Raw genomic sequence first — 26,579 nt, 5'->3', positions numbered from 1 at the left:
AAGCATCAAAGGGCAACGATTGAATAACAGTCACTCATAGATTTGCTATCTGGTGTGGCTACTCGTGCCTCTCAAATCTCGTGACCTTTCTGACCTTTCTGCGATTTTCGTTACAACTACAGCAATTTGTCCGAGAAGCAATTCTCACACGAGTAATGCAGTCTCCATTGGCCGAGAATCGTTCTCCCATATCCATACAACAATACCATATTCTCTCATCATCAGACCTCGTCACTGCCAGCTTGATCTCGTCCTCAAAGTCTCCATTGTGTACTCCATCACCAGATTGCCATTCTCTGCAACTCCGCTGCATCGGCCGTCTCTAGTCGTCATCGTCGTGAGTAAATTCGAGAATCTGTCTAGGTCAGTGATTGCCAATCAAGTCGCCATGAAGCAGCACGCCTTACCATGTTATTCCACCCGGTACCGCAGGATGTCACTGTGCTAGGGCCCATGTTCTCGAATCCAAGGCTGGTGTAGAACGGAATGAGATGGTCATGGGCAAGCAAGGCAATTCTTTCCGCACATCGGGAGTCCTTCATCCGTTGAATATACGACTTCATCAAAACCGTTCCAAGTCCCATCTTTTGAAACTCGGGAGCAACGGCTAAAGAGTGCAAGCAAATCGTGCCTCCAGTTTCTTGATGGCCTTCGGGTTCCCCTTCAGTGCTCGTCGGAAGCGAAGACCTCCTTGTTCTCCAATTGGATGGAACTTTCATGGACGCCTCAGTCACGCACGGCGCTGGGCTCCGGGTCGAGACAATATGTGCCATCAATTTCCTCTTTGCAGGGGTGGAGGAATCTTCCACTTCCGCTTTGGTAGGCTGAGTGAATAAGCCGAGACTCAGCTCTGGACATCGGGTGAGCCGATAGTGAAACTAGAATACCCGGGTTAGTCTGACAGTTGTGGTTTCCGGTGGCCGGAAGTTGACAATGGGCCCGGAAGGGACGTTGATGGTGTTACAAAACTGACCTTTTCTCGACTCGCTCTCTCCTCTGGAGGAAACACCGACTCTTCGACAGAAAAGCATTCATCAGCATTGGCAACTGACAATGCCTGATTTTCAGGATGAAGATGGTCCCATTCGTGCGAAGAGCCACGACGGCGTGCGCCCAAGCGTCCGGTGAGCATACTTAGCAACGGATGATTTGCCATGGCATCGTGCTCATCCTCAGAGTCGTCGTCCTGGTCGTCAACGGCGTCGTCGGGATCTTCTAAATTATTTGTGAATCGCTGAAGTTCATGGGGCGCAGTTGATGAATGTGTGGCATCATCCGCCTCACTATCTGGCATATCGACGTCGGCGTGATGAATGTCGATAAAGCCATCTTCTTCCTGCACAGATTGATCTTTTTGGAGATCCATCTTGGCAGGGTTCTCTGCCTGATTTGAGGTTGCTGATTGGTTCATTTTGGGCCGTTCCTCGGCGAACTTCTCGACTGGCTTGTACAAGGTGGTGAACTGGCGGCTTGTGTGCGGTGTGGCCTGCAGGAGCTGCAAGAGAGCGGTTGCAATGAAAGAGGATTGGCTCCTGTCAAATATTCCTGGTATGTGCCCGATCCTGGTCTCTCGGGATTTGAGGGCCTGAGGAAAGTGTGTGAGGCGAAATAACGGTATGTGAAAATTTCAGTAGTAGCGAGTTTCATGCAGGAACCATGAGAACAAGGCTTTGTCGCCGGAGAAGGATTGAATGGCCAATAGACGAAAGGGTAGTGGTACAATCAGCAGTGTGAATACCGAAGGTTGTGATCGTTTGAATGACAATATAATGTCTTGAGCTTTAATCGTAGAATCTGAGATGATAGCATGGGGCACGCGACAAAGCGCCTAGAGATTTTTTAATGGACAGATCAAAGCAAAGTGTTGGAGCCATTTGGCAGTGGGCAATAGGCATTATTGGGCGTTGGGCATGCATCAGGTAAGTTTCGTGGGGTTTACGGAGTACGATTTTCATTTACAGTACCTGAAAATTCACATGTCGCCATCGACTTAACTCTCAGACATGCAACTGAGGTGATATGGAACCTTCAACAGTTGAAAGAATGGGAATGATCAGCACAGTGAGGAAACTACAAGACGATTCCGAAATCACTATCTAGATTCATCGTCCTCCTACTCGTGCTTGTAGCCAGACTATCAATTTATTTGTACGGAGTACCTGCAAGACAAGATCACAGATAAACATCAACTGACCTTTGGACTGCAGTGGCAGTCGATCCCACACTCGCCCCCGCCATCAGTTCGTTTACTTGTACCCTTTCGCGAGCGTGTTGTCAACCGCAAAAAGCCCCCCAATCGCTCTATTTATGCTTAAAATTTGGGCTGATCGTGCTCTCCATATTTAACAGCTTAAGTGGCCATTTAGGTAAGGAGTCCGCAGCCCTAATCAGGCGGGATTGTGCGGCGAAGTTGGCGTCATTGTCGCCGTGCCTGAGCGTTCGCGTTTCCACCGCCATCCATTCACTTTCGTGATGAGAAATCAATGCCTTCGTTTCTGCTTGAAGAAAGTCTCATTATTTTCCTTTGAACGCATTACCAACTGTAGTACAGCGACAATTACATCTCTCTCTTCCATTTCCCAGCCTTGACACCGCCTGCAAACCTTGAAAAGCCTAGTTGCTTGGTTTCCCTTCCAGTACTGATACACCTGGCGAACTCGCGGCCTGCGTACCGGCAATAGAGCAAGATGTATAATGGCATAGCAGTGGTCAATATAGACATCACTAACAGCATTACAGGCGTATATCGATATCGATCATCACCTCCGATGTTGACCTACAATCCGATTTCCTCAATCTGGACGTGAGTCCTGATATGAGCCTCAATGATATCAAGGCTTTCGTCGAAGCCGAGATCAATATTCCTCCCATAGCGCAACACTTCCTTCACGATGGTCGACCGGTCACAGATACCTCTATCAGTCTGGCGCAGATGAATATACACGAAGGAGATGTAGTGGCATTGGCAGTTCAGACGAGACAAAGAAGAAGACCGGCCACCGAAAATACCATGGGTCAGCCCGCCCAGAGAGTGCGAAGTGGCAACGACCCCGAACAGCTGAGACTACGTATCTTGGGCGACTCACACATGCTGGCAGAATGTCAAAGACAAGATCCTGAACTCGCCGCGGCATGCTCAGACCGACAAAAGTTCCACGATCTTTGGAGTGCAAGACAGAGACAGTATGAGCAAGCCCAACGGGAAAAGGAGCAACAGATTGCTTTGCTAGAAGCTGATCCGTTCAATGTCGAAGCCCAGCAGAAGATTGAAGAAATGATTCGACAGGAGCGTGTCGCGGAGAATCTACAGAAAGCCATGGAAGAAAACCCAGAGTGTAAGATAACCCTACCTTGATCGCCATCAAGGCTAACCGTCCTGTAGCTTTTGGCAGAGTCACGATGCTGTACATCGATGTCACCGTCAACAACGTTCCTATTAAGGCATTCGTCGATTCCGGCGCCCAGACAACCATAATGTCTCCACAGGCTGCAGAACGGTGCGGGATCCTACGACTAATTGACAAGAGATATGGCGGAATAGCCAGAGGAGTCGGTACAGCGACGATTCTAGGACGTGTACATTCCGCCGATATTCAAATCGGCCAGTACAACCTCGCCAGCAGCTTCACCGTCATGGAGGGTAAGGACGTGGATTTACTGCTAGGACTCGACATGCTCAAGCGCCATCAAATGTGCATTGACCTCCAGAAAAACTGTCTCCGGGTACAGGAAGACGAGATTCCATTCCTACCCGAAAGCGACATTCCCAAGATGATGGAGGAAATCCTCGAGAACGAACCCAAAGTGGCAGGCCCGGATGGATCAACGATAGGGGCTACGACTGGCACAGTTGAGCCACACACCGAAACGCCAACCAACTCCAAATCGACTGCTGGGCCAAGTGGCACTTCCGCACAACCGTCCTCGTCACAATCTGCTGCAGCAGCTGGTAATTTTGGCCAGTCGCAGCCAATAACTCCAGAGTCCGTCGCGAAGATCACAGAGCTGGGCTTCTCGCGAGAGGAAGCCATTGCTGCGTTGACACAAGTTGACGGCAACGTGGAATTGGCAATTGGACTTCTTATATGATCCTCAGAAGCTTGCAACAGGACCATGTGCAGGATGACAAGGCTTCGTCCACGAAATTGCATTTGGTAGTAAGAAACAGATCTGCAGGGACGTCTGGCAGCATATGCCAACCGAGTACCGTGCTTACATCATGGCACGTAAAAGCAATTAGTAGATGTCATCGTTCCTCGACGATTATAATATTGATATGCCATGAATGGTAGAGAATACCGATACAGTAGTGGTGTTTTCGCAGAATTGACGTCCACCACCATTGACTCTGCCTACTCCGGAGTCTGTAGGTTAGCGAGATCTTCGGAAAGATACTGCCAGAACATCCGTCACTTAGGTACCTCCGTAGGGCCTATGAGCCTCTGGCGCGTCCTAAAAATGAGCTACTGTAAGGTGAAGCGTATCACTAAAGTTTAGCGGTTGGATGAGGCCAGTGCGGCAATACCTGCGCTGCCTCTCAGCGCCAAGCTTCGCTCCACCTGCGTCTCTGGGACCTGAACTGCAGCCGCAGTCAATCGGATGCGCAGTGCAACATTGAGACATCGCTGTTTATCACATTCAAAGCCTTGACAGACACCGACTCCTGCTTCTCAAGAGAAGTCGTTCTACAGGCAAGGGCTCGCCCGGAGAGTCAGAGCTGCGACATGAACCGACAAGGTTGGTTTGCCTTCCTCCCCTTCTCCCCAGCCCTGGTCAACACATCCATCACAGCAACTCGTGTTGGACTGTTTTTGCATGCGCATGGTGAAGCAAGCGATCTGGAGGACCTCACGATCACGAAACGACTCTCGGCGGCCGAAATAATGCGAGTACAAGATTGCGGAACTTTCTGAGAGGTGGAGGGCTCCTTTCTTCTCGAGCACACGCTGGGCAGAAGCGACGTAACAATTGCGACGATTGACTGCACGAGCCCCCAGGCTCTCAGACAATACTCGAATGCTTGATCCTGACTTTCGGTCTCCGTTACTTTTCGCCGATACAGTTTAGAAGGAGGCATTCATATTGGTCCGCGGGCGCTGAACAAATGATCAACGCATCTGAGATGTCACTTCAAAGGAGAGCAGGTTGAGTCTGTGATAAGAATGATCTCAATTGACACGCTGCCCTCTTAAGAAGCCACTCATGGACGCCGGTCTTTGAGTCTGCTATTCAGAAGTGCAACATAGCGTTTACCTCAACCCTTATCGACAATCGAATTGCGAATGATCTGGATTCTCCATATCGCAGGCTGCCCACATGGAACTACTATTCTTACACCTCACCAAATGTGTTGTTTCTTCGATGTAGATGTGCAAAGGCTGATACAAGTTTTATAGGGCAAGCACGACCACCATCAGCTACCAATAACATGAATCAACAACAAAGAAGTACGACCAATCCGAGGATGGTTACCAACAAGCCTGGTTTGTTTAATAGGAAATTTGAGTAGGGAACAGGGCCTAACTCTGCTAGGTGCATGGGCTCAACAAGGCCTCCCAAGTGCGCCAGGTGCTTCTCAACCATCACGAGAGACCGTTGCTCCAGACAATTGGGCCCAAGCCATGGGTTCTAGGTCCAGCGGTCCTCTCGATCTCTCCGCTTCATCGTAAGTGTTACTGGTCTGGGTATCTGCTCGTACTTCGGCTGCTTATGCTGTTCCAGATTTCCTAGCCTCAATAACAGTGGTCTTCAATCCCAGAGTCATACGGTTGGCTCTAGTGCATGGCAGACTGGCCCTCCGCAAAATGAACAAGGACAGAGACAGCAGCTGAATTCATCTCGAAATCAGATATCCTCACGGCAACAGCAGCAACAGCCGACTGGTGGACGCGAAGGATTTTATCCCACGGATACCTATTCACGGAATGCCCCCATGGAGTATTCCACTGAACAGCCTTCGCAACCAGCGAGACGGACAAATCCAGCACCCAGTGGTCCACCGGGCCTCGTGCAACGACCGAATCAGCTAAACGATACTTCGTCAAACGATCCTAGTAGAGTGACATCGCCTTCAGGCCAGGCACAGATATGTATGTTGGCTATAGAGGCCCTATGATCGTCTCATCATGCTGACTGACGTATCCAGCACGTTCACCCATGTCGCAAGGACTGAGTTCCGTGATAGGCCAAGACCGATTTCTTGGACAGGACACCAGACCACAAGGCAAAGAGTTCCAGGAATCGCCGTCACAATCGATGGGACTGCAAGCGGGAAGTATGTTTGGGGATCGAGAACCAGGATCTCAACCAGAGCAATCCGCTGAATCATTATTCGCTGGCATGAGTGATAGAGACAGGTTTGGCATGAAAGGGTACATTGCCGAACAAGACAATGCAACTCCAGCATCCCGAAGCCTCATGCGAGGACTGGATCTGTCGACACTCGGGATAAACATGAGCTCTGAGGGACCATTATTGCCATCATATCCTGGGCCGTGGGCTGATCACAACGCCCAGCCTCTCCGACCACTCGATTCCGGATATACTATTCCGGATTGCTATACGGTCAAAAAGATTGCGCCTCTATCTAGCCGCATCAACGGTTTCATGGATGAGACTCTGTTCTTCATTTTCTACACAATGCCTCGGGATTACACCCAGATGCTGGTGGCTCAGGAACTAGTGGCTCGCAAATGGCGGTATCACATGAGAGAAAAACAATGGCTGACCCGTGACGAGGCGTCCCCAAGTCCAGTCCTGTTAGAAGACAAGATGAGCGAGCAAGGCTACTACATCTGGTGGGACACCAAACTATGGAAGAAGGTCCGACGGATCTATACCCTGAGGTATGAGGATTTGGAGGAGCAACCGAGTATGGGCAATCGAACAATCCATGCTGGAGCTATGGGAGCCATGGCAGGAGGCATGGGAGTTGGTAATTTCAATGCTGTACCCAGCCTTGAGAGAATGGCCGCCAGCGGAAGAGGTTTTTGAATTTGGTGGTGTTGCTGCTCCCTGCGATCGAACGGTTGCCTCCACAAAGTTCGACCTCGCCTGGGGGATGAATTGTCGTTGTAATCATAGGAACTGCTCGCAGACAGCTGTATGCAAGAAACATGATCCATTCTTAAATACATTTTCTCCTAATCTGTAGTCGGTCAACCTGGACTATGAGTCTGGAGGAACGCCTTAATGGATGAGACTATAATGGCTGCTATATAGTACTTTAACACAAGGAATTAAAAAACAAAAACGAAGCCTGTTGATAGGAAGAATTGCTTTTGTTTTCCCTAGGTTAAAAGGAAACCGCATTTTGTTTTGGTTTGTAGAAGAGAATATGAGGCGACATGTTTTTATTTTCCGGGCAAGGGGGGGCTGAAGAAGGGGAGAGGAGAGAGGTTTTTATTTTGCGAGCCTGGGTATTTTGAACCCAGCCTTTTTGTCCTGCTCGCCTAGTGAATGGCCGTCCACCACATGATCATATGATTTGGACTGAGCCATCACTGAGGGGCCTTGGTGATTGTGATGAAAACATTCACTAATTTAATTGATAGTGATTCTTTCCAGGTGCTCCTACGGGTTTAGTACCGCAGCCTTGTCGACCCGGGTTTTTTATGTCACGTGCGCGGCTGTGTTGGAGATTCTCTATGTACTCGTATCCCACGGTCTCTTAGTACCGGATGTTTCCACCTCAACCGTCCCATCATCATGGAGGGTCAATACTCCGAAGCCTCACTCTCGAACTTGTCATGCTAGCATGGCTTGTGTCCTTTTCTTCATGTCATAATCATTGTAATAGACCATCCATTCATTCCGTTCACAAGGTGTTCGAGGACTCGGTCGCATTGTCTTTTACGCGGACTGAATCGCAACATCAGCATATTTTCCAACTTCGACAACACAATTTCACCCACAACTCGTTGGTCACGCTTCATCATTCCCTGTCAAACCCCACGAGGAAACCCTCAAAGGTTTTCAAGTGATCATTCCGTGAGCCAGTGTTTTCAGAGTAACACCAGACATCAAAGCAGTCAGGGCCCAGACTAACGTGGCACTGAGTGCCGGGAAGTTGCTACATCAAGTAGCGCCTGGCGAAACGGTCATGTCTATCTCATCTTGGTTCTTTCCCTCTAGCAAAAGCTCAAAGTCAACTCCGATCAAACGGGATGCACCATCTGATCAGGCAGCAGCACGACCGTCGACCGATGATAGTTTGGATTTCGAGACTATCGCCGAAGAGGTCGAAACGCTTCAACGCGAACTAGCTTATACTCGTGACTTGTGCGAGAAAGCAAATTCACAATTCGAGAAATACCGTGTTGACATCTCGTATCTCAAATCGGACCTGGCCACTGAGCGATCTTCAAATGTGATTCTGAAAGAACTACTGACGCACGAGAGAAATAATGGTCATGCCCTCAAAGCTCAGATGAACGCGCAAATACAGGAGTTGAAGAGACAGAGATTGTTGATGATTCAAATGCAAGCGAGAATTGACAGTGACGCTGCTTCATTGTCACTCATCACACGACATGCTAAAGCCCTGGAGACGAGATATGCTGAAACCCAGTTTGACCTCGAATATTTACAGTGCGTTACGGATGCAGAAAGGTTGGGGCAATCGCCAACAGTTCAAAACACCGATTCTCCCCTCCCCGCACAACCGTTTGTCGTTGTTTTGATTGATGGGGATGCTTACATGGTAAGTTGGTAGCGGAACAGCTCTGCACTATCCTGCTGACGCCGGGGCTCTATATAGTGGTCGCATGATATTTTCCACAACGACAATCGTATCATCGGAGGAGCTCGGGTCGAACCAGGCGGCCTTGCGGCAACACGTATCAAGAATGAGGTCACCAAGTATATCATGGAGCAGGATTCAAACATTCCTGCAACGGCCAAGATCATAACGAGAGTGTTTTGTAATTTTGGCACGGCAGAAGGTCGAATGATAAGACGACAGAAGGCTAGGGGAACTGCTGTCGGTTTGAGAGATTTCGCCGTCCAGTTCACGGAAAGACTGCCGTTATTTGACTTTTTCGACTCCGGTCGGGGCAAAGAACGGGCAGACGACAAGATCAGAGGTATGATCTGCCCAACCAACAAACGAACCAGCGTGGGATCAAAGAAAGGAGCAAGCTGACTCTCGTTTTCTAATTTTGCAGAAAACTTCCATCTCTTCTTGTCCACTCCGAACTGTCACGCCATTTTCATCGCAGCGTGTACCGACAACGGCTTCGTCAGGATGTTGGAACAATACGCCGATCATCCTTTCGCCAGACAAAAGATTGTTCTGGTTTCTCCTGGTTACATTGCGTCCGAATTCCAGAAATACAACTTCAAATCGGTGACGTGGCCGAGCGTGTTCAGTGTCGCGACTATGCCACAACAAATGGCAATGAAGCTCGGTTTGGCGGTTCGAAGGGAGATGGTTCAGAAAATACGTGCACACCGAGCCTTTTCTGTGAGTGCCCTCCAGGCCGAACCGGAACTCGACTATCGAGACTTACTGCTTGCCATGTTGCCGAGACGGAACATCAACGAGGCCATGGGTAAAGCTCCTCAGGGTGTTGGGTTGAGGATGAAGGAAAAGTACACATTTGAGTGGAGGATCCACGAAAGTCCTGTCAATGGCATGCTGAACGACGATGTTGACTGAATGGGGTTATCTTGGGATGCAACAGTAAACAGATAGAAGGATGGCTCACAGCCACTACTCTCAGGTACTGCGATGACTATTTGATGATTGACGAAACAGACGAAAAGGAGTATTGATGGAATGAATTCATGCATATGGTGGGAGATCTCATCAACATTTGATATTGACGCCTGCGATAAAGGATCGTGATAAATAGAATAAGATTCGGGAGGAATCCATTCTCAGATGGACTCTCCGGCCTTTTTGGTGCCCGGCGTTTCTGTGAGATTCATCGGCTTTGATCTTGAATTTGGTCTTCTACATTCATGAACTGTACATCTCTTACGATATCATAGTCCGCCTCCGTACATCGTATTGACGGGGCTGCCTTGGAGAAAGTGCTTATCGCAAGGCTGTGGGCGTCGATGTCCGACGGCGATATTTCGTACGATGATGTTCATTTCTTATCAACAAACTCCTCCTCCCCGTCGTGGACACTCATTCTCGTACAGAACAGATATAGGAGGAAGTGATATTTCGACTTTTTGACTTTGAAAAAACCATACATATTAATATATTCTTCTCGAGATATTATTTGTATTGGGGGAAAAAACCAGTAAAATACTCCCTTGTGAATCCACAACCTACTACGAATACGAGAAGTTGAGAACCGGTCGATTTGAGCTGCCACAGCCAATACCCTTTTTCCCTTTTCTTTGAAAAAAAAGATGCATTCGACCACCTTGTCGACCGCGTTACTCGGGGGGTTACTCTTGAGCGTGACGACGCCGACGCTGTGTCAAGCCCAGAAGAAACAAGGCGGCAGCAGTCCCGTCCACCCTTCCATCTCGCCAGAGGTGGACGACGCCGACCTCACCGCTCCCGACCCTGTCCCCGCCGAGACGAGGACGTACTGGATGCGTCGTGCCGTTGCCTCTTTGGAGGAAGTGGGCGGATCGCCTTGTCCCTTTGCGGCGTTCGGGGCCGTCATCGTCAACCACACGGTGACAGACGTCGGCGGGGGGGATGGGTAAGTGTCACGTTTGTGGCTTTGACATGATACGGCAAGAAACAGACGGGAAAAGCTGACGGGGACTTTCCATCAGGTCTTCATCGTTGGGGGAAGAAGTTTGTATCGGAGCGAATGGTGTCCAAGGATATGGAAACCCCACTCTACACGGTAAGCTCCTCACCATGATGACGGTCGAGTGTACTTTTGGAGCCCGAACTGGTCGAAGGCATCCTCGTGGTCGCGGTCATGATCATTTTGGTGGCCGCCGGCGACGAGAGAAAAGAAGAGGATCGACGCGAGTCGAATGCCAGCTAACCTTTTGTGATTCAAACGGATCGACAGGAGAAATCGCCGCGATAAACAATTGTACCAAAATCCTCACGGACCCAGAAGGGAAATACAACCTGTCACCGGCAGAAGCTTTGAAAGCACTCTCCGATCTGAGCTTGTATACGACCGCCGAACCATGTCCCATGGTACGTACTCGTTTACTCACTTCTCCACCTACCTTGTACTCTCCCGTGATATCAGTTCACCCATTCGGTACACCTCTCAATCTTGATGGGGGTTCGAAACTTTCCCGTCGACTCTCTCTCTCGAGGTGGTCCGACCTGGCCACGATCTCCGTCGTCTGACGAGTATGACAGTGTTCGAGTGCGATCCTCTACGGTGCGTTCAGGGAGTACATCTACTCGACGCCGATCCACGGGGACCACGGTCTACTGGCGCACGGATGGCCGCAGATCGACCTGCCTTCCAAGGAGATATTCGGCAGGTCACTGGGCAGACCCGTGAGGACGAGGATCGTCCCGGAAGTTCTGGTCAACGAGACGGAAGGTTTGTTCGTCTGGCAGTTCGAGGACGACGGTCCGTGTCCCGCGGGTTGTGTCAAGGAGGAGGACGAGGACGGCGGGAACGGGCGGTGTACCTACAACAATGTCGAAAAGAAAGGAAATGATGTGAGGGACGAGTTGTGAGTTGAGTTGATACTTTTTCCCAAAAAAAGGGGGTGCAACACCCCGGCCCAACCTACCCGGGGACAATTGTAGGGGTGGATGTACATCCATCGTTCCCGGGGGAGGGGGGAAAGATTTGTAGATTCGGACAGGTATGGTCGGGCCCATGTCAAATTTGTCAACGTCAACAAAAGTACTACTCCGGGAGTAGAGATCAAATCAAGAAATATGGTGGGTCCGGATTCGAGCAGGGGCTGGATGCTCACTCCCGTGCTTGCCCTCGTGTCCATGTTCAGTACGGTCCCCTTGCCGACGCACTAGCCGTGCCGCCTATTCATACAGCATAGTCACGGGAAGGATGGAGATACCTACTGTACCTCAGGTTTATCTAATGTAAGCCAAACTCTCCGCGTTGGAATGACCAAAGTAGGCTGCTTATGCCGCGTGCGCGCGGACGAAGCTACGTTCGTGTAATAGCGGGTAACTCGTTCGTTACGATGGTAAGGAAATGGGAATTTACCCGGCCATGCTCTCTCGGCATGGATCGACGGCTCTTTTGTAAGGTAGTCTCTTTTGTCTTTTTTTTGGATTACTCCTATACTCAGTAACACTACTGGGTGATACTTGTCGAATAGTGGGAGTCATCCGCAAACGTACATTGGACATTGTGGGTCGAATAGAGACGGCTAGCCGATGATAATAGATCATGGAAATAGATCATGGATCAGACTCAATGACCTTTTTGACCAGATTGCAGTGCAAATTGTATCTCATTCAATATATTTCCTTTCCTCACCAGGATACTTTGTCCTTCGTAGGTATTACAAAGCAATAAAAACACTCTTCAACTCGGTCCAGTAGTCTGTGGCGTACTTGCTCAGTTCTCTACCATCACCACTTTGCTTCCAACCACCAAAAGGCAAATCGAAAGCCATGGTAGGACTCGTGCAGTTGACGCCGACGGATCCCGCCTCGAGCATCTTGGCCACACGCAGCGCACGTGAAACGTCCTTGGTGAAAACACTGGCGTACAGACCGTACTCGGTGTCGTTGGCACGCTTCAACACCTCTTCCTCGTCCGTGAAAGTGTTGATGCAGACCACGGGACCAAAAATCTCCTCCTTCATGACCTTGGAATCCTCGGGCGCGTTGGCGATGATGGTGGGCTCGACGTAATAACCGGTGCTGCCTTCTCTGCCACCGCCGATTGGCATCTCAATCTTGTTGTCCTTGGCGTAATTCAGGTAGCCCATGACCCGGTCGAATTGGAGCTTGTCTGCCTGCGGGCCTCGCGCGGTGCCCTCGGCGAGAGGGTCGCCCGATTTGCCCATCTGGATCATGGCCGCCTTCATGCCCTCGGTGAATTTGTCGGCGATCGATGCGTGCACGTAGATCCTCGAGCTGGCGATGCATGCTTGGCCCGAGTTCATGAGAATCGATATTGCGCTGGCCGGAATGGCCTTGGACAGATCCGCATCCTCGAAAATGACGGTGGGACTCTTTCCTCCGAGTTCGAGCGTGACGTTCTTGAGGTTGGACTCGGCGGCGGCCTTCTTGACAGCCCGTCCAGCCATGGCGGACCCAGTGAAGGAGACTTTACGGATATCCATGTGTTTGGCGATCGCTTCGCCGCAGGGTCTTCCGAACCCGGAGAGGATATTCAAGACACCCTTTGGCAGACCGATCTCTTGACAAATTTGGGCGACTTTGAGACAAGAGAGCGGTGACTTTTCGGACGTCTTGAGGACGAGTGTGTTGCCGGCAGCCAGAGCAGGGCCCGCCTTGTTGACGAACATGAGAAGGGGAATGTTCCACGGGATGATGGCACCGCAAACACCAAAAGGTTGACGGAAAGTGACGTTGACGTGTCCGGCGGTGTTTAGAGAGGAATCACCGCTGACATCTAGAGCTTTGCTTGCAAGATATCTCAAAATCTCAACCCCGAACATGCTTAGCACTAGATTGTGATCAGTGTGAGGCCAATCTGAACGATGACATAGTATATCTTACTGTCGCCAACAGCCGGCTTGCCCATAGTTATAGCTTCGAGGTAGTTGATTTCCTGGATATTTTTGGCCAAACCATCGGCCAACTTGAGTAGATAACCCTGTCGTTCCGAAGCGGAAAGTGCAGACCAGGAGGGGAATGCTTCTTTGGCAGCTTTGACTGCAGCATCGACATCTTCGACCCCGGCTTCGTAGACCGATGCAGCCAGCTTCTCCGTGCTGGGATTGACAACGTCGAATTTCTTGCCAGAGATTGAGGGAACGAACTCGCCATTGATGAAGAGGCGGTCCTCAATGCGCTCAGGTTTAAAATCAGCCATTTTGTGCAGAATCAGTGGTGGTAAATGGAGCAACGTAGAGTGGTAAAGGTGTAAAATGGGCGAAATGTGACAGAAATTGGTTCAATGAAGGTTGCAATGGTCCTGAGTGAGAACCGCAGAGACAGAGAACGACTGTAAGGCTTTATATGCTTCCACATCTTCCCAAACTACATTGGCTGAAACGTCGTCAGCATGAATGACATGAAAATAGAATGGTTGACAGCAGCTTTCTGGGATAGGCAGCCCCTTCGAGCCATGGTAAATTCCATTGATGGACCCATAATGGTCCATTGGACAAATGGTACGTTAAGATGGCCTCTATCCCGCGTTCCCACCTGGTCTTCCGAGGAGGCAACATGTACCCACTAGCCAGGATTCTTGGATGCACGGTGTAGCTATGCTATGGCAAGCAAATCAGCACTGTATATGACACAGCCGCCTCCCAAGCGGGAATGCACATCGACCAACTGACTGTAGTATTGTCCTTGTAACCATTGGAGTGGACCACACCACCAAAGATTCAGGCGTCAGACCTACCTAGGTACTTGTTGCGGGGACATGCATAGTTGGTTTCTGCTTTGACTTGTGCTCTGTGATGGTTGGAGCGTCACAAAACAGACCCGGAGTACCGAGTCAGCATCCACTGTCCAGTGTTGAGTCGGCGGCGACCCTGACTGCGTAAAACCTTCAAGCTTCCCGGGAGTGGAACGTCTCTCTCACGATATAATGATTAATTAAACGTACCCTGCTCATCTGAACAAGTACGACGGGATGAGCGTAGATCTGGTGGCACTTCCGTACGAATGACCGGTGCGTTTGACCTTTCAGCCTCAGCTTCGCGCCAATTGAATATTCCTTGCTTTGAGGCAAAGACTTTTGGGAGTCGGTATCAGGTGGAGTCATGTAGATAGTGCGATCGCTTGGGGTGGGACTCATTGTGTAAGAAATTGCTTCGTCCGGTCAACATGGCGAGTTGTCGTAGCAGTCGATCTGTGGAGGGCCTTTGATTACGCATCGTCTTACCCGAGGCGGGGGAGGGCTGGAGGCAGCACAACAATGCAAGGCGAGGTACCGAGTCCAGAGTACTCCGTACAAAAGATCAATCTGCTAGACCCTAGGCAGCTGGGAAATACCTGCGTCCTCGAGGCTGGCCTGATCTGCGTTGTGGTACACCGCTTCGTATTGCATGCCGTATTCGAGATATAGTAAAACAGATGTGTGTTGGCTGGGGACGGGTTTCCTGATCGCCACTTCCTCAGCAGCAAGGTGGCTCCTAAATGGATCAATTGGACCGCATGGAACAGGATCCTGGCGTTCCATGTCATGGCCAGAAGAATCGATAGTGAGTGGGTTACATGTTGTGCTGTTTAGACATACTCACGTCAGCAATGTACAAGTCGGGGCATTCTCACTGCTACAGCCCGGTTCACAAATCAGAAAACGATCATGGTTCAAGTGCCACAGAGTTAAGAGCTTGTGAGATTGTGGATTCCATGGGGGCGATGCGAAGGTATCATCAGTGGCATAGCACGGACTCTTTCAGCCACGGAGTCTTGCCGTGCTGATTAGAGGATGAAGAGTAGGTAACTGGCTGACTGTTCGGAGTTAAGAGGGAACGAAAGTCTCATTTCATGTGAGAGAGCAAGTTTCTGCAGAGTATTAGATCATTCAGTTCGAGTGCCAGACCGATGGCAGCGTGATGTGTATTTTGTACAGCCTCTGAACGTGTAGTCTATATTCGTTCAATTTTCCCTTTTTGGCATCAAATCTTCCACACGCCATCATGAGTTGCTCCATTCAGCCTTCTTCTTCTCGGCAAAGGCCTTCATTCCAATCTTCTGGTCCTGGCTGCCAAACAAAGCGTGGAAGATGCGACGTTCATACTCGACGCCTTCGCGCACGCCCAGATCTTGACTCTTGTTCACAACCTCTTTGGCAGCAATGGTGGCCACTCTCGAGTAGCTGGCAATCTTGGCAGCAGTATCCAGGGCTCCCTCAAGGACTTCTTTGTTCCCACCTTCAAATGCTTTTGCCGCCAAACCATGCTTCTCTGCTTCCTCACCGCTGAAATTGTTTCCCGTCAGAATGAGTTCCATCGCCTTACTCTTACCAAAGGCGGCAGTCAGTCTCTGTGAGCCTCCAGCTCCTGGGATCGTGCCGAGCTTGATCTCCGGCTGGCCGAAATTCGCTGTTTTCGTGCAGTAGAGTATGTCGCACATCATGGCGAGCTCACAGCCTCCTCCCAGAGCATGACCGGACACCGCTGCAATCACGGGTTTGCGCAATGTGGTCATATACGACCAGGGAGCAATAAAATTATTCACATAGGCATCGGAGAAGGTCAGAGGTGCCATTTCCTTGATGTCCGCACCCGCTGTATAGGACTTAGCTCTGGTCAACGTTGCCCGGGTGGCTTTCCATACCTGCAAAGGCTTTGTCACTGCCAGTCAGAACAATGGCACCAATCTCTTTGTCCTCTTCATATTTTTTCAAAGCATCGTTGAGTTCGACAAAAAGGGCGCTCGAGAGTGCATTTAGAGCCTTGGGCCTGTTCAGTGTGACTGCGAAGGGGATTAGTATGCGTTTTCGTCTAGAGACCTTAGATGGCCCTGTGATAGGTGACACGCGTACTGAGACCGACTCCAGGTCTAGGTGACGAGACTAGGATATTCTCATAGCTGGACGAGGTAGATTGGAAACGGACCAACCGGGGAAGCGTCCGGGGCGCAGATGAGACGACGGGAGCGAGTGGTCGTGCGAGAAGCCTAAAGGGAGTCATGTCGAGAAGTAGTCGCAATGTTTGACAGAGAGAGGAAGCCGGTTTTCCTTCCTCGACGACGAGCTCTACATATTATTATGTACTGTCTCGAGCTATGGATCACCGAGTATACAGCGAAGTCATGGCCGCAGCTTCAGAATCGCTTATCCTCGGTTCCTATACTCCGAAGCTCAAAGCCCGACGATTCTCCTTGGAGAGTCACGGGACTTTCACATGACCTCTTCACTCAGCCACCGCGGTACCAGCCACGGGGTTTTGTGGCGCTTTTCGCGGGTCGTGTGAATCTCGAATTATGGACTGCGGAAAAAAGACAAGGCGAGGTGGCTTTTAACATTCGCGTTCTCAACAAATCTATCAGCCTGTCTCTCGTTCTGTTCCCTCACCCGACTGAGAACTCCATTCAGCCTCCTCTGAATATTGAGGCACTCTTTGCGACAAATACGAGTGTGATCACGTCGATATTTAGCGTTTATTCATCGTCCAGCGCATGCGAAGGCCTTACGTCTCTGCCTCACTACCTACCACTACCGCCACAATGGACGTGCCTGAGCCTGAGACGACACCCTTTGACGCGATCACAGTACAAAGTAATAAATTACTGAGAGTATGTTTTGTTTTCTTGTCGTCGCTGGTGTGACACCGCTGACTGGATCTCCTACAGCAATATCAAACCTACCTCGACAAGTCGACTCCATATGTGACCTACCGATGGTCTGGGACCGGAGCGCTCCTCGTGCTATTCTTCCTGCGCATCATCATCGCGCAGGGCTGGTACATTGTCGCCTACTGTCTCGGCATCTACCTGCTGAACTTGTTCCTCGCATTCTTGCAGCCTAAATTCGACCCCAGTTTGACGCAGGATGAAGGGTTGGAGGACGGCGAGCCCTCTGGACTTCCCACAAAGCAAGATGATGAATTCAGACCATTTATCAGAAGACTTCCCGAGTTCAAGTTTTGGCACGCCGCCACAAGAGCCGTAACCCTCTCTTTCTTCTGCAGCTGGTTCGAGATTTTCAACCTGCCAGTCTTTTGGCCCGTCCTGGTCATGTACTGGTTAATTCTATTTTTATTGACGAGTGCGTATAGCCCGTGTATGCCTCTCCTTTTGAGCAACTGGCTGACAAGGTTTTTTTCTTTCAATAGTGAGACGACAAATTCAGCATATGATCAAATACCGATATGTCCCATTTTCCTTCGGCAAGGCTAAATACTCTGGCAAGTGAAGGGGGGCACGAGGTATTTTTGCCTCAAAACTGAAGCCCCGAAAAAAGGACTCTTGTAACAGACACACGGGAGCAAAATTGACCTCACGCCAAAGGCAAACAATGAGATACTGCTGGATGTACAATAGAACAGGATGTTTCCACCACACGATTGAGATTGACGACCAATTTCTCACTAGACCTACTTAATGTGGTTTTCTGGCGATACGATTTAATCTATTCGACAGCCGGAAGAGCTGGTCAATCAACTTCGATCCCGTCGATATTTCGAGTTCACTTCTTTTCCAGTGTTGTTTGTTTTTTCTCATTAGATTTCAGATTACCATGACAGCGTTTGTTGAGGTCGTTTCTGGAATGCCACTCTTAAGTATCACGCCGAATCAACCGGGTCCAGAAAGCCCAAGGGCATTTGAATGACAACCCTGGACATGCCGTACTTCGCGTCACTAATTTCGATATCCACAATCCTGGTTCTCATACCTCCGTTTCGTAACCCAGGCATCCCTTGTGGAGTATACATACTTCAAGTTTCCGGACCATAGCTCGATACCCGGTATGGACCACACAAAGAACGTAAAGGCATGAATATACACCAATTTCAGTGTCTGCCGGTCACACTTGACTACCTGCGAAGGTGCTCTGTACCTACTCATAACAACAAGTTTTGCTCACTAACAACTACTTACTTGTCTTCTAGGTGCCAAAGCAACATCAGTGCAAATCAGGGAGTCTTGTCGCCCTGGCTCCGCATCGGCATCTCGCCCATTGCACAAGGCACACGAGGTACTCTGTACGCGTGTGAGAAAATACACGAAACGAATCAGGCTGTCAAGGAAGGGAATTCAAGGAGAGAACACTGCTAGTGATGATTTCTTAGACTTTTCAATTCATCCTGGGGTTGGACCATTTCTTCATCGTGAGTAATTTCCTTTCACCATAAGGACCTCGCCAGATATGTGCTATATCATATGCGTATCATGCTGTGCTAATACTGCTTACTGCCCCTTTTTGGCACTTGAGGCTCTTCATCCGTGTTCCAGATGCCAGCAGCACCGAGTGCGCAAGTACTAAACACAAAAGCTTCCGTCCTCGATTGACATTCCTTTATATGACATATCGGAAAGAAATATGGAGGTCCTGCAACTCCTCCAGAGACTTGGACGCATGTGGGTGCACCTCCCCGCGCTCCCGATATTCCCTCTCGACAGCGTCCCTCCTCTTGTTCTCCCGGGACATGATCCACATCAGCATGGCGGCGCAGAAGATGCTGTAGACCTGGAAGCCGAGCAGGATGGCGTGGCCCTTGATAAACCTGGGCGGCTGGTCGTAGATGTGCGTGCCCAGGATGGAGAAGCACTGGCCAAAGATCTCGGCGCCGCCCCAGGTGGTACCGCGCTTGGTGAAGCCGGCGATGTTGACGCCCAGCCAGGAGAGGAGCAGTATGACGGACGGGTAGAAGAAGGCGGTGATGAGGCACGCGGCGAACATGCGCGCGCTGTCGTTGGTCACGCTCATCAGGATGATGTAGCCGACGCTGGCGGCGCTGAGGGTGAAGATCAGGTAGGGACCCTTGCTGTTGCGCCGGTCGGCGATGTAGCACACGGTCAGGGTCACCACCAGCGCACACGCGTAGGGAATGATGGTGAACAGGAGTGTTCTTTCTGTTCCGGATGTCAGCCAGACCTGGATCCGTACGGCCTGCCATACATTGGAATGTAGGTGCTCAAGGCTTGAAAGGACTTACCTGTCGAATAACCAAATTCCTTGACAAAAGTGGGCAGGAACAAGCCGACAGATGCAATTCCAAGAGCAACACCAGAGTTCGCGCTGGCAAAGAGCCAGCACTTGGGGTCTTTTGCTGCTGCCCACATTTGCTTGAGGTCGACCTTTGCTCCGACCGTGTTGTAAGCTACATGCCAGAGGTCAGCCATCGTGTTTATTCCCTCGAGGGGTATTTTCCAGACGTTCTGGAACTCTTAACTTACATCTGAGACGGTTGATGGCCACTTCGATTTCGTCCTGACGATACAACCAATGCTTCTTCCCTCTCTGTTGTTCGGGGAAATTTGGCAGCAACAAGAGCGCAAGGGCACCGACAAACATTGCCAAAGTACCCTCGATGATGAAAAGCCATCTCCAGGATTCCTTGCCCGTGGCTTCTAGGGTCAAATTCTTCTGGATACCGTACGCGATGAGACCACTGAATGAGCCTGAAAGTGTGGCACAACCATAGTAGATGGCTTTTTTGCGGTGCGAACAACCCACATCGTCAGCATGTCGAACGGTGACAACTCAATGAAACACAAAAACGGCCGAGGGTTGGACAAAGGTATCGGAACATACCTGATCTCGTGGCGATTTCATCTCTCTTGTACCACTGGGTAACGTACAGCCCAACACCTTGCATGAATGCCTGTGCAGATCCGATCAAGATCCTCAATGCGAGGGGCGTCGCGTAGTTGTGAGATCCGGCCATTGCAACCAGGAAACCACCAAAGAGCAGGGAGCAGCACCCAAACATCCAGCTGGGTCGAACATATTTGAGGCCAATGTTTCCTGGCCATGCGAAGAGGGTGTATCCGACGACTATGGTACGGTTGAAGACGTCAGTCGATGTGGGCGAAGATTCATCAACAAATGTGTGTGCGTTTGATATCACACGTGCCGGATTGACTTACAAAACATCATCAAGCAGTTGTAGTACTGATTCGCCGTCAGGTGGAGATCCTTTGAGAAGCCTTGAACATTGGCAAGACCAATACTGTTTCGGTCCTGTCACAAGGTGGAAAACAATCAGCCATCGGTATGCGGTATAACTTGCGTGTAATACGTACCATGTATGCCGTAAAGTACATCAGTCCGGCAATGGGGACGATGATGAGGTCTAGTTTCCGCACCAGTCTCCTTTCGAGGGCCGACTTTTTGATTTTTCCTCCTCCTTCTTCCTCTCCCGTGAACGTCTTTTCTCCGTAGGCCGACTTTTGGTCGGCAATGTCGACTGCCATTTCCTCATTCTCGACATGATTGAGGTTGACCTCTGTCTTTTCAGGTTGGATGTCTGTTTTCTCCATGTTGGCCTAGGTAGAGAATTGTTGCTGTCCGGAGTGACGCTGGGTTGTGTCCAAGGCAAAAGTTACTGAGTATTGTAGTCGCTGGGATCTTTCTGCCAGACTCTGGGTGCAGGGGTTCAACACTCGAGAAGGAACGAAACCTCTTGCGACGACGTCCGGAGTCACGAGTATCGAAGCTCGACACAAGGAATGGGAAAGAGTCTGGGGAAAGAGAAGAGCCCCAGCAAACAAATCCCGAGATATCAGGATGGTTTTATACGTCTCGTGGCCGCACCGCACGCACCCATCCTCCCAGGCGAACGAAAAATCGCCACTACTCCGTACCCCGTCTTTGGGAAGAAGGGTTCGTGAGTGACAAACTCCACAGAAACAAAAAGGGACAATAATGCTGGCCTCGCGTAACTCTGTAGTGTACGGAGGAGGGCAAAAAGGTGATTCTCAATCTTGCCTACTACGGCCCGCTGTCGGCTTACGAGATGATTGGAGGACCGACCACCCCAGGTCATTTCCTCCTCCTCCACGTACCTAGTCATTGGGCCCGGGCCAAGATGTGTCCAAAGGAGCGAGACCGGTCCTCGGACATGGCGATCCAATTATTGTCAAGTCGTCTTTGGAGAACAAAGCCGGATTCTGGGACCATTCTCGCCCATATTGCCATATCATACCACGCGGTAGATGACCAGGTGCAGAACAAATGGCGGGGAACTTTTACAGCCGGCCACAATTTGGTGTCAAGTACATCCGTCGGGTCTACCTGGGGAACACGCGTGAGTCTAGAAGCATCCTTTGTTCCATACATCTACGTTGAAGCTACACGGAGGGGCATGTTATTCCGTCCAAGTATAATAGTGACCTTTTCACTCGGCCCACATGCTGTGGTGAGCCAATCGGCCGGCACACTACCCTCGCCATCATACCACAGTTTGTGTTTTGGCCAGGGGGTTCTTGGTCAGTGGTGCCAATAGAGCAATCAGAGCACCAATGTCCGAGCACGTCTCCAGGTTCAGGACCAAGTCTTCAATCTTCTGTCGTCGTACATCGTCAATGACCGTGGCGGCCAAAGCTCTCCACTTCTCGACGATTTCCTCGTTGGAAAACTCCGGGATGATACCCTTGGGTCCGGGCAGCTCCACGGTGAGAGCCTCTTGGGCCCGTCCTGACTCGTCCTCCACAAACGTGACGGTGACGCGTTGGCCGAATTTGAGCTCAAAGTCGTGACTCTCACGACACTCTGTCTTGGCCACCAGATCCCAGATTTCGTCTCTGTCCAGCATGTCGTTGGCAAATTGTGGCGGAAGGACCGCTCCGTCGACAAGCTGTGTGGCCCCGACGTAGGCATTGTTCATCTGAGCCCCGGTCGCAGTCAGGGGCCTCTTGGCCTCCCACCCTCCGTGATGGTACGCCGCCTCCGCCATTTCAATGACGATGTGTTTGATGCCCCTTGTGTCTTTCATTTGTGCAGGGTACTTTGTCTGCAACTCCCGCATGCAGTCTACGGTGCAGTGCGTCCCGGCCATGGCGGAATAGGCCTTGACCCGGACCCCGTCGACTTTCCACACGTCGCCCAGGCCTTTCGAAACTTCTTCGGGCAGGGCGTTTGGTTCTCGGCCATTGCCCCTGGTAAAGCACGTCAGGAAGCCCCCGTAGTCCTGCTCATACACTCTCTTGATGCCCGAGTATCCCGTCCGGGCGAGCAAAGTGCCCATGAGCCCATTGCGCGTCGCGAATCCATGCTGCATCCGCTTGACGTCACTTTCGTATTGTGCTGACATAAGGCCACCTGCTTGAGTGCAAGCTATGCCGAGGGCGTCCTCTATCTGAGCAGGTCTCAATCCTAATATCTTCGCGCTGGACGCTGCGGCTGAAGAAGGTCCGAACACTGCACCAGAATGCCATCCCATCGTCAGCATGTGTGTGCCGTACATGCCGAGACCAACCCGAGGTCCGACTTCATAGCCAACGATGCTGGCTAATAGCATGTCACCGCCTGTGATGGTCGGGTGAGTAGTGTCGGAGCATCTTGATATGTCGTGTTCGGCGGCGGCAAGGATGGCCGGGATTACCAAACTGTTGCTGTGTAGAGGTGCTTCGGAGTGCCAGTCGTCCAGTTCAAAGCCTTGGATAAAGGTGGAGTTCAGCAATGCAGCTTGAAGAGGACTGACTTTCTTGTCAGCCCAGCCTGAGATGGTACAATGGCCAGGTGCCTCCATATCGAGTATGGCGCGCACGGCAACCTGTGACCCCGGGAGCTGAGCGCCAACCAGAAGGCATGCCAGTCCATCGAGTATGAGATACTTGGCTCGATCTCTGACATGCTGAGGAACGTTGTCCAAGGACACAGTATGTATCCAATTCGACAACTTGCCCGTTGGACCAGTAGGGTCGCTGGGTCCATCGGCCTTGTAGAAGCTTTTGTCGAGAGAACCCATGATTTATATCTCCACCGATTGGACTATGTGAATTTCGATCTTAGACTGAACCGATGTTTGGAAGGAATTCTTGGAGCCAACAACAGTTTTTCTCAGTCACAATTATACCATCTGACCGCAGCGATGTCGGGCACTGTTGATCCGTGTTTCGGGAGAGAAAATACCTCTCGCCAGAATTGTAGAAAAGTCTATGCAGAGGAAAGTTCAGTACGCTGAGAGCATCTTGCACGACCAATGACCCCGAGAAATGAGAGATAGTATGGGCACCCGTAGACCTGTACAGGCTGCTTGTATGCTTATGGGGTGGAGAGGTAGGGAGACGCAGTTTGTGATTGGCAGTTTGGCCCAAATCCCGATGGCGGCCCGCTTCGGCCATGTCGAATGAGATGTCGTGTTAGGCAAGCAGACCACCTACTCTTTTAGAATGAGTTCTAGACATGCTGCGTTCTGTTCCAGAAAGAACCATTAATGCTTGAACTTGAAACCGCGTCATCGTTCATGTATCGCAAGACAAGCCCTCACAGCTTGCATATCCTGAGGACAGTCAAGTGTTTTACGGTGCTCCGGTCAAGTTTTCATCCCACATCCAATCAGGGTAGAAAAGCCCACTCGCTTCTATGTCTGGAGCTAGATACGTGTTCATCATGTCGAAGGGGTTCAGTGATAATGGCAAGCCCAGCTGTTCGTTATCAATGGACATTTGGTCAAGGTTCGTAGCAGCACCTGGATCTGCTTGAAGAGATGCGGAGCCACCCGTAGTCCCTAGGTCAGATTCCGGTTGCATAACCTTTCTGCTGTCTCCTGGGGAGGATGTTGCCACTGAAGGGGAATGTTGCACGATCGATGGAAGTGCTCGAGGTGGTCGTCCGAGACGTTGAGTGTCCAATGCATCTGCGGAATAACGATCGCGCCACATCCATAATGTTTCGTCTGCGGATCATCAGCAATAGTTTCAGTGCTTCAGGACGTGAAGACCGGTGGTCACAAACATATGGGCGGTTGGGAAAGAAATGGCTTCATAGTACTTACGTAGGAGACTGCCACTCAGTCGAGTGTTGAGCTTCAATATTGGATCTGCTCGAGTGTTGAAATGAGAATCTCGATGCAAACTCCAAAGATGTCCCAGAATTGTACTTGCACGGTCGTGGAAGTCATTGGTCTCTAGTGTCATATCTCTATGCATTGCAATCGCGAGATTGAAAGCTTGTTTTCCAGCATCAACATCAACCATGCGAGCATAGCTGGAGTGGAGTATCTTCATAAGAACCAAAGCAGCATGCTTCAGCATCTGCCCGAAATATCGTGGCGCACAACGGCGAAAATCGACACTTGCAGTCGCGGCCTTCATTTGGCTAATGACCGTCATTGCAGTATGGTATAGCCGCAACAATCCCTGTTTTCGCGTGACCGATTTGACGGGCTGAAGGAAGTGATAGGTCTGGAGCTGCATTTTCGCAGAGAATAGCCAAATCAGTTCCACGTTTACATCGTAGACAGGAACACGTGAGATTGATGAATCAGTATGCAGCTCTGAGGAGCCCTTTTCCATAGTTTGTTCAAGCATGTGAAAGTCTTCTTCGAGATAAGCTAGCATTGTCTCTGCTTCGTCAGAGGGGCCATGTCCGTGAACATTAAGAATGGAACTCATAGTAGCATTGACTTTGTTGAGATACAACTGAATCCGCAATATGTGTAGAAGGCGCTGGGGTATGTTGTAGTAGTTTCCTTCGTTTGAAGCGAGTCGTAGAGTGCAGTCAGTCGAGGAAAACAATGGCTCCTGGCCGTCGCTGGATGTTATTCTTGGGATAGTCAGCAAGGGCATCAGAAAATTCTGGTAAGAACAGAGGCTACTGACGTCTCTGCAGCAATGAAGCAACTGGTCCAGAGTTTGACAGCCTCTTCCAGTTGCTCGGACTGCACTTGGAACCTGACACGATTGAAAGATTGCATTATCTCCGGCCTGTGTAAGCCCAGATGCATACATCCTGTCTTAGCAATGGAAATAAGCATGAGTGTCGGGTCGGTGATCATAGACAGTGTCGAGAATGGCCAGATACAGAGGAGAACGATCGACTGTGTTGTTAGATGAGAATGAGGCATGACCGATATCTTCGACCATAGTAACTTGAACAGTGCGGGGACGAGACTGGAACAGACGGTCGACTCTTCGTGAGAAGCCCTTGCAGCTATTGCAAGAATTGTCCAGAATAGCAGGGATGACCGATCATAATATTCATCAATCGAGAGCGTCTCGCTGAGTATTGGAAAATGGGGATGGAAAGACTCAAAGAACCTGCGAGAATGAGTGAAAAGGCGACCGAGGGTGAACTTGGGTTTCTTACAGGCGGAACAGGTTGCTGATTTGTCCTGAACCCAGGTGAACACCATCGATTTGCCGTCCTGACATAGTCGTAAGATGAGAGAATTCAACACTGTGGCGAGTCGAATATGCTGGCGATCCTTCCTCTAACCCCTGACTTGAGAGCCGTTGGTGTTCTTGATTAGTCAGGTCAATGGCGTTTACAACGATATCTGCAGTCTGTGACCCAAAGTCGACGCCGGTAGCATCAGGCGCAGAGTCGGTTGTATCTGGATCTGAGGCAAATACCTCTGTCGAAGGCAGGTTATCGCTACCAACTGGATGCGTCCTGGAAACTATAGATTGAAGGTGCCGCACCTGCGCCGATAAATCCTCGACTTTACTGAAGCCAGTCAATTGATCAAGCTAGAGTGGTAAGATGCCGACATGTATCCATGGTGACTTACAGTCGCTTGTTGACTCGTTTATATTCTGAGTCTACCTCGCAATCTAACGATCTGCTGATACAACGTGTGCATGCCGGGCCTCGCTCTAGTCCCTCGCATTTGAGCTGATATCTAGTTAGATTGATCGCGATGCGCTGCTTAACATCGTACCTTTGCTTGCCTACATGTCACACATGCAATCCTTTTTGTCCTGCTTGGCGTGGGAACGCTTTGTCGATTTGCTCGACCAACTTCGCGGTCCACTGCTGTAGTGGCAGCACGGATCGGTCTATAGGGCGATTTTCGTGGATAAGAATGTTCATCCATGTCTTCATATACATATCCCCCAAGGCTTGGGCCGAAGGCTCATATTGCAGGGTTTTGCTTCTCGAGTGAAAGAT

The 26,579-nt window shown here is 50.4% G+C and overlaps 9 protein-coding genes across 12 annotated transcripts; 4 read left to right on the top strand and 5 right to left on the bottom strand.

The window, feature by feature from the left end:
* Nucleotides 1–29: 29 nt before the first annotated feature.
* Nucleotides 30–1,829, bottom strand: PV06_08919 (uncharacterized protein). Its single transcript, XM_016410305.1, has 3 exons — nucleotides 974–1,829; nucleotides 408–878; nucleotides 30–355 (listed from the first exon to the last, which is right to left on the bottom strand). Exons 1-3 carry the CDS (start codon nucleotides 1,409–1,411, stop codon nucleotides 323–325), a joined length of 942 nt encoding a protein of 313 aa, XP_016259327.1. The 5' UTR covers nucleotides 1,412–1,829; the 3' UTR covers nucleotides 30–322.
* A 648-nt stretch (nucleotides 1,830–2,477) lies between these two features.
* PV06_08918 lies at nucleotides 2,478–4,377 on the top strand. 2 transcript variants are annotated; one of them, XM_016410303.1, is made up of 3 exons: nucleotides 2,478–2,689; nucleotides 2,740–3,335; nucleotides 3,383–4,377. In XM_016410303.1, coding segments are annotated over exons 1-3 (1,305 nt in total). In that variant the 5' UTR covers nucleotides 2,478–2,687; the 3' UTR covers nucleotides 4,090–4,377. The 2 variants fall into 2 exon arrangements, with proteins under 2 accessions (XP_016259325.1, XP_016259326.1); XM_016410304.1 differs by having other exon boundaries at nucleotides 2,478–3,335.
* Nucleotides 4,378–4,620: 243 nt separating this feature from the next.
* On the top strand, nucleotides 4,621–7,135 carry PV06_08917. Of its 3 annotated transcripts, none has more exons than XM_016410300.1 (5): nucleotides 4,621–4,737; nucleotides 5,397–5,483; nucleotides 5,533–5,665; nucleotides 5,722–6,089; nucleotides 6,146–7,135. In XM_016410300.1, the coding sequence occupies exons 1-5, from the start codon at nucleotides 4,725–4,727 to the stop codon at nucleotides 6,991–6,993; spliced, it is 1,449 nt and encodes a 482-aa protein (XP_016259322.1). In that variant the 5' UTR covers nucleotides 4,621–4,724; the 3' UTR covers nucleotides 6,994–7,135. The 3 variants fall into 3 exon arrangements, with proteins under 3 accessions (XP_016259322.1, XP_016259324.1, XP_016259323.1); XM_016410302.1 differs by having other exon boundaries at nucleotides 4,792–5,483; XM_016410301.1 differs by having other exon boundaries at nucleotides 4,621–5,483.
* A 587-nt stretch (nucleotides 7,136–7,722) lies between these two features.
* Nucleotides 7,723–9,867, top strand: PV06_08916 (uncharacterized protein). The gene is made up of 3 exons (XM_016410299.1): nucleotides 7,723–8,701; nucleotides 8,759–9,083; nucleotides 9,165–9,867. Exons 1-3 carry the CDS (start codon nucleotides 8,102–8,104, stop codon nucleotides 9,656–9,658), a joined length of 1,419 nt encoding a protein of 472 aa, XP_016259321.1. The 5' UTR covers nucleotides 7,723–8,101; the 3' UTR covers nucleotides 9,659–9,867.
* Nucleotides 9,868–15,569: 5,702 nt separating this feature from the next.
* PV06_08915 (uncharacterized protein) lies at nucleotides 15,570–16,817 on the bottom strand. Its single transcript, XM_016410298.1, has 3 exons — nucleotides 16,563–16,817; nucleotides 16,355–16,492; nucleotides 15,570–16,305 (listed from the first exon to the last, which is right to left on the bottom strand). Exons 1-3 carry the CDS (start codon nucleotides 16,708–16,710, stop codon nucleotides 15,713–15,715), a joined length of 879 nt encoding a protein of 292 aa, XP_016259320.1. The 5' UTR covers nucleotides 16,711–16,817; the 3' UTR covers nucleotides 15,570–15,712.
* A 239-nt stretch (nucleotides 16,818–17,056) lies between these two features.
* PV06_08914 (uncharacterized protein) lies at nucleotides 17,057–18,209 on the top strand. Its single transcript, XM_016410297.1, has 3 exons — nucleotides 17,057–17,314; nucleotides 17,372–17,786; nucleotides 17,854–18,209. The coding sequence occupies exons 1-3, from the start codon at nucleotides 17,198–17,200 to the stop codon at nucleotides 17,931–17,933; spliced, it is 612 nt and encodes a 203-aa protein (XP_016259319.1). The 5' UTR covers nucleotides 17,057–17,197; the 3' UTR covers nucleotides 17,934–18,209.
* Nucleotides 18,210–18,882: 673 nt separating this feature from the next.
* On the bottom strand, nucleotides 18,883–21,004 carry PV06_08913 (uncharacterized protein; the record flags this gene model as incomplete). Its single annotated transcript, XM_016410296.1, has 6 exons — nucleotides 18,883–19,594; nucleotides 19,678–19,842; nucleotides 19,919–20,173; nucleotides 20,277–20,519; nucleotides 20,612–20,705; nucleotides 20,768–21,004. 6 exons carry the CDS (start codon nucleotides 21,002–21,004, stop codon nucleotides 19,038–19,040), a joined length of 1,551 nt encoding a protein of 516 aa, XP_016259318.1. The 3' UTR covers nucleotides 18,883–19,037.
* A 911-nt stretch (nucleotides 21,005–21,915) lies between these two features.
* PV06_08912 (uncharacterized protein) lies at nucleotides 21,916–23,433 on the bottom strand (the record flags this gene model as incomplete). Its single annotated transcript, XM_016410295.1, has 1 exon — nucleotides 21,916–23,433. The coding sequence occupies one exon, from the start codon at nucleotides 23,431–23,433 to the stop codon at nucleotides 21,916–21,918; it is 1,518 nt and encodes a 505-aa protein (XP_016259317.1).
* A 553-nt stretch (nucleotides 23,434–23,986) lies between these two features.
* On the bottom strand, nucleotides 23,987–26,505 carry PV06_08911 (uncharacterized protein; the record flags this gene model as incomplete). The annotated part of the gene is made up of 6 exons (XM_016410294.1): nucleotides 23,987–24,363; nucleotides 24,463–25,232; nucleotides 25,289–25,726; nucleotides 25,776–26,135; nucleotides 26,200–26,303; nucleotides 26,350–26,505. 6 exons carry the CDS (start codon nucleotides 26,503–26,505, stop codon nucleotides 23,987–23,989), a joined length of 2,205 nt encoding a protein of 734 aa, XP_016259316.1.
* Nucleotides 26,506–26,579: the final 74 nt, after the last annotated feature.

This window comes from Exophiala oligosperma (genome assembly GCF_000835515.1).
Source record: "Exophiala oligosperma strain CBS 72588 unplaced genomic scaffold supercont1.9, whole genome shotgun sequence".
Lineage (NCBI taxonomy): Eukaryota > Fungi > Ascomycota > Eurotiomycetes > Chaetothyriales > Herpotrichiellaceae > Exophiala > Exophiala oligosperma.
Note: the sequence above shows the minus strand (reverse complement) of the source record. Positions and strands in the feature narration are given on the sequence as shown.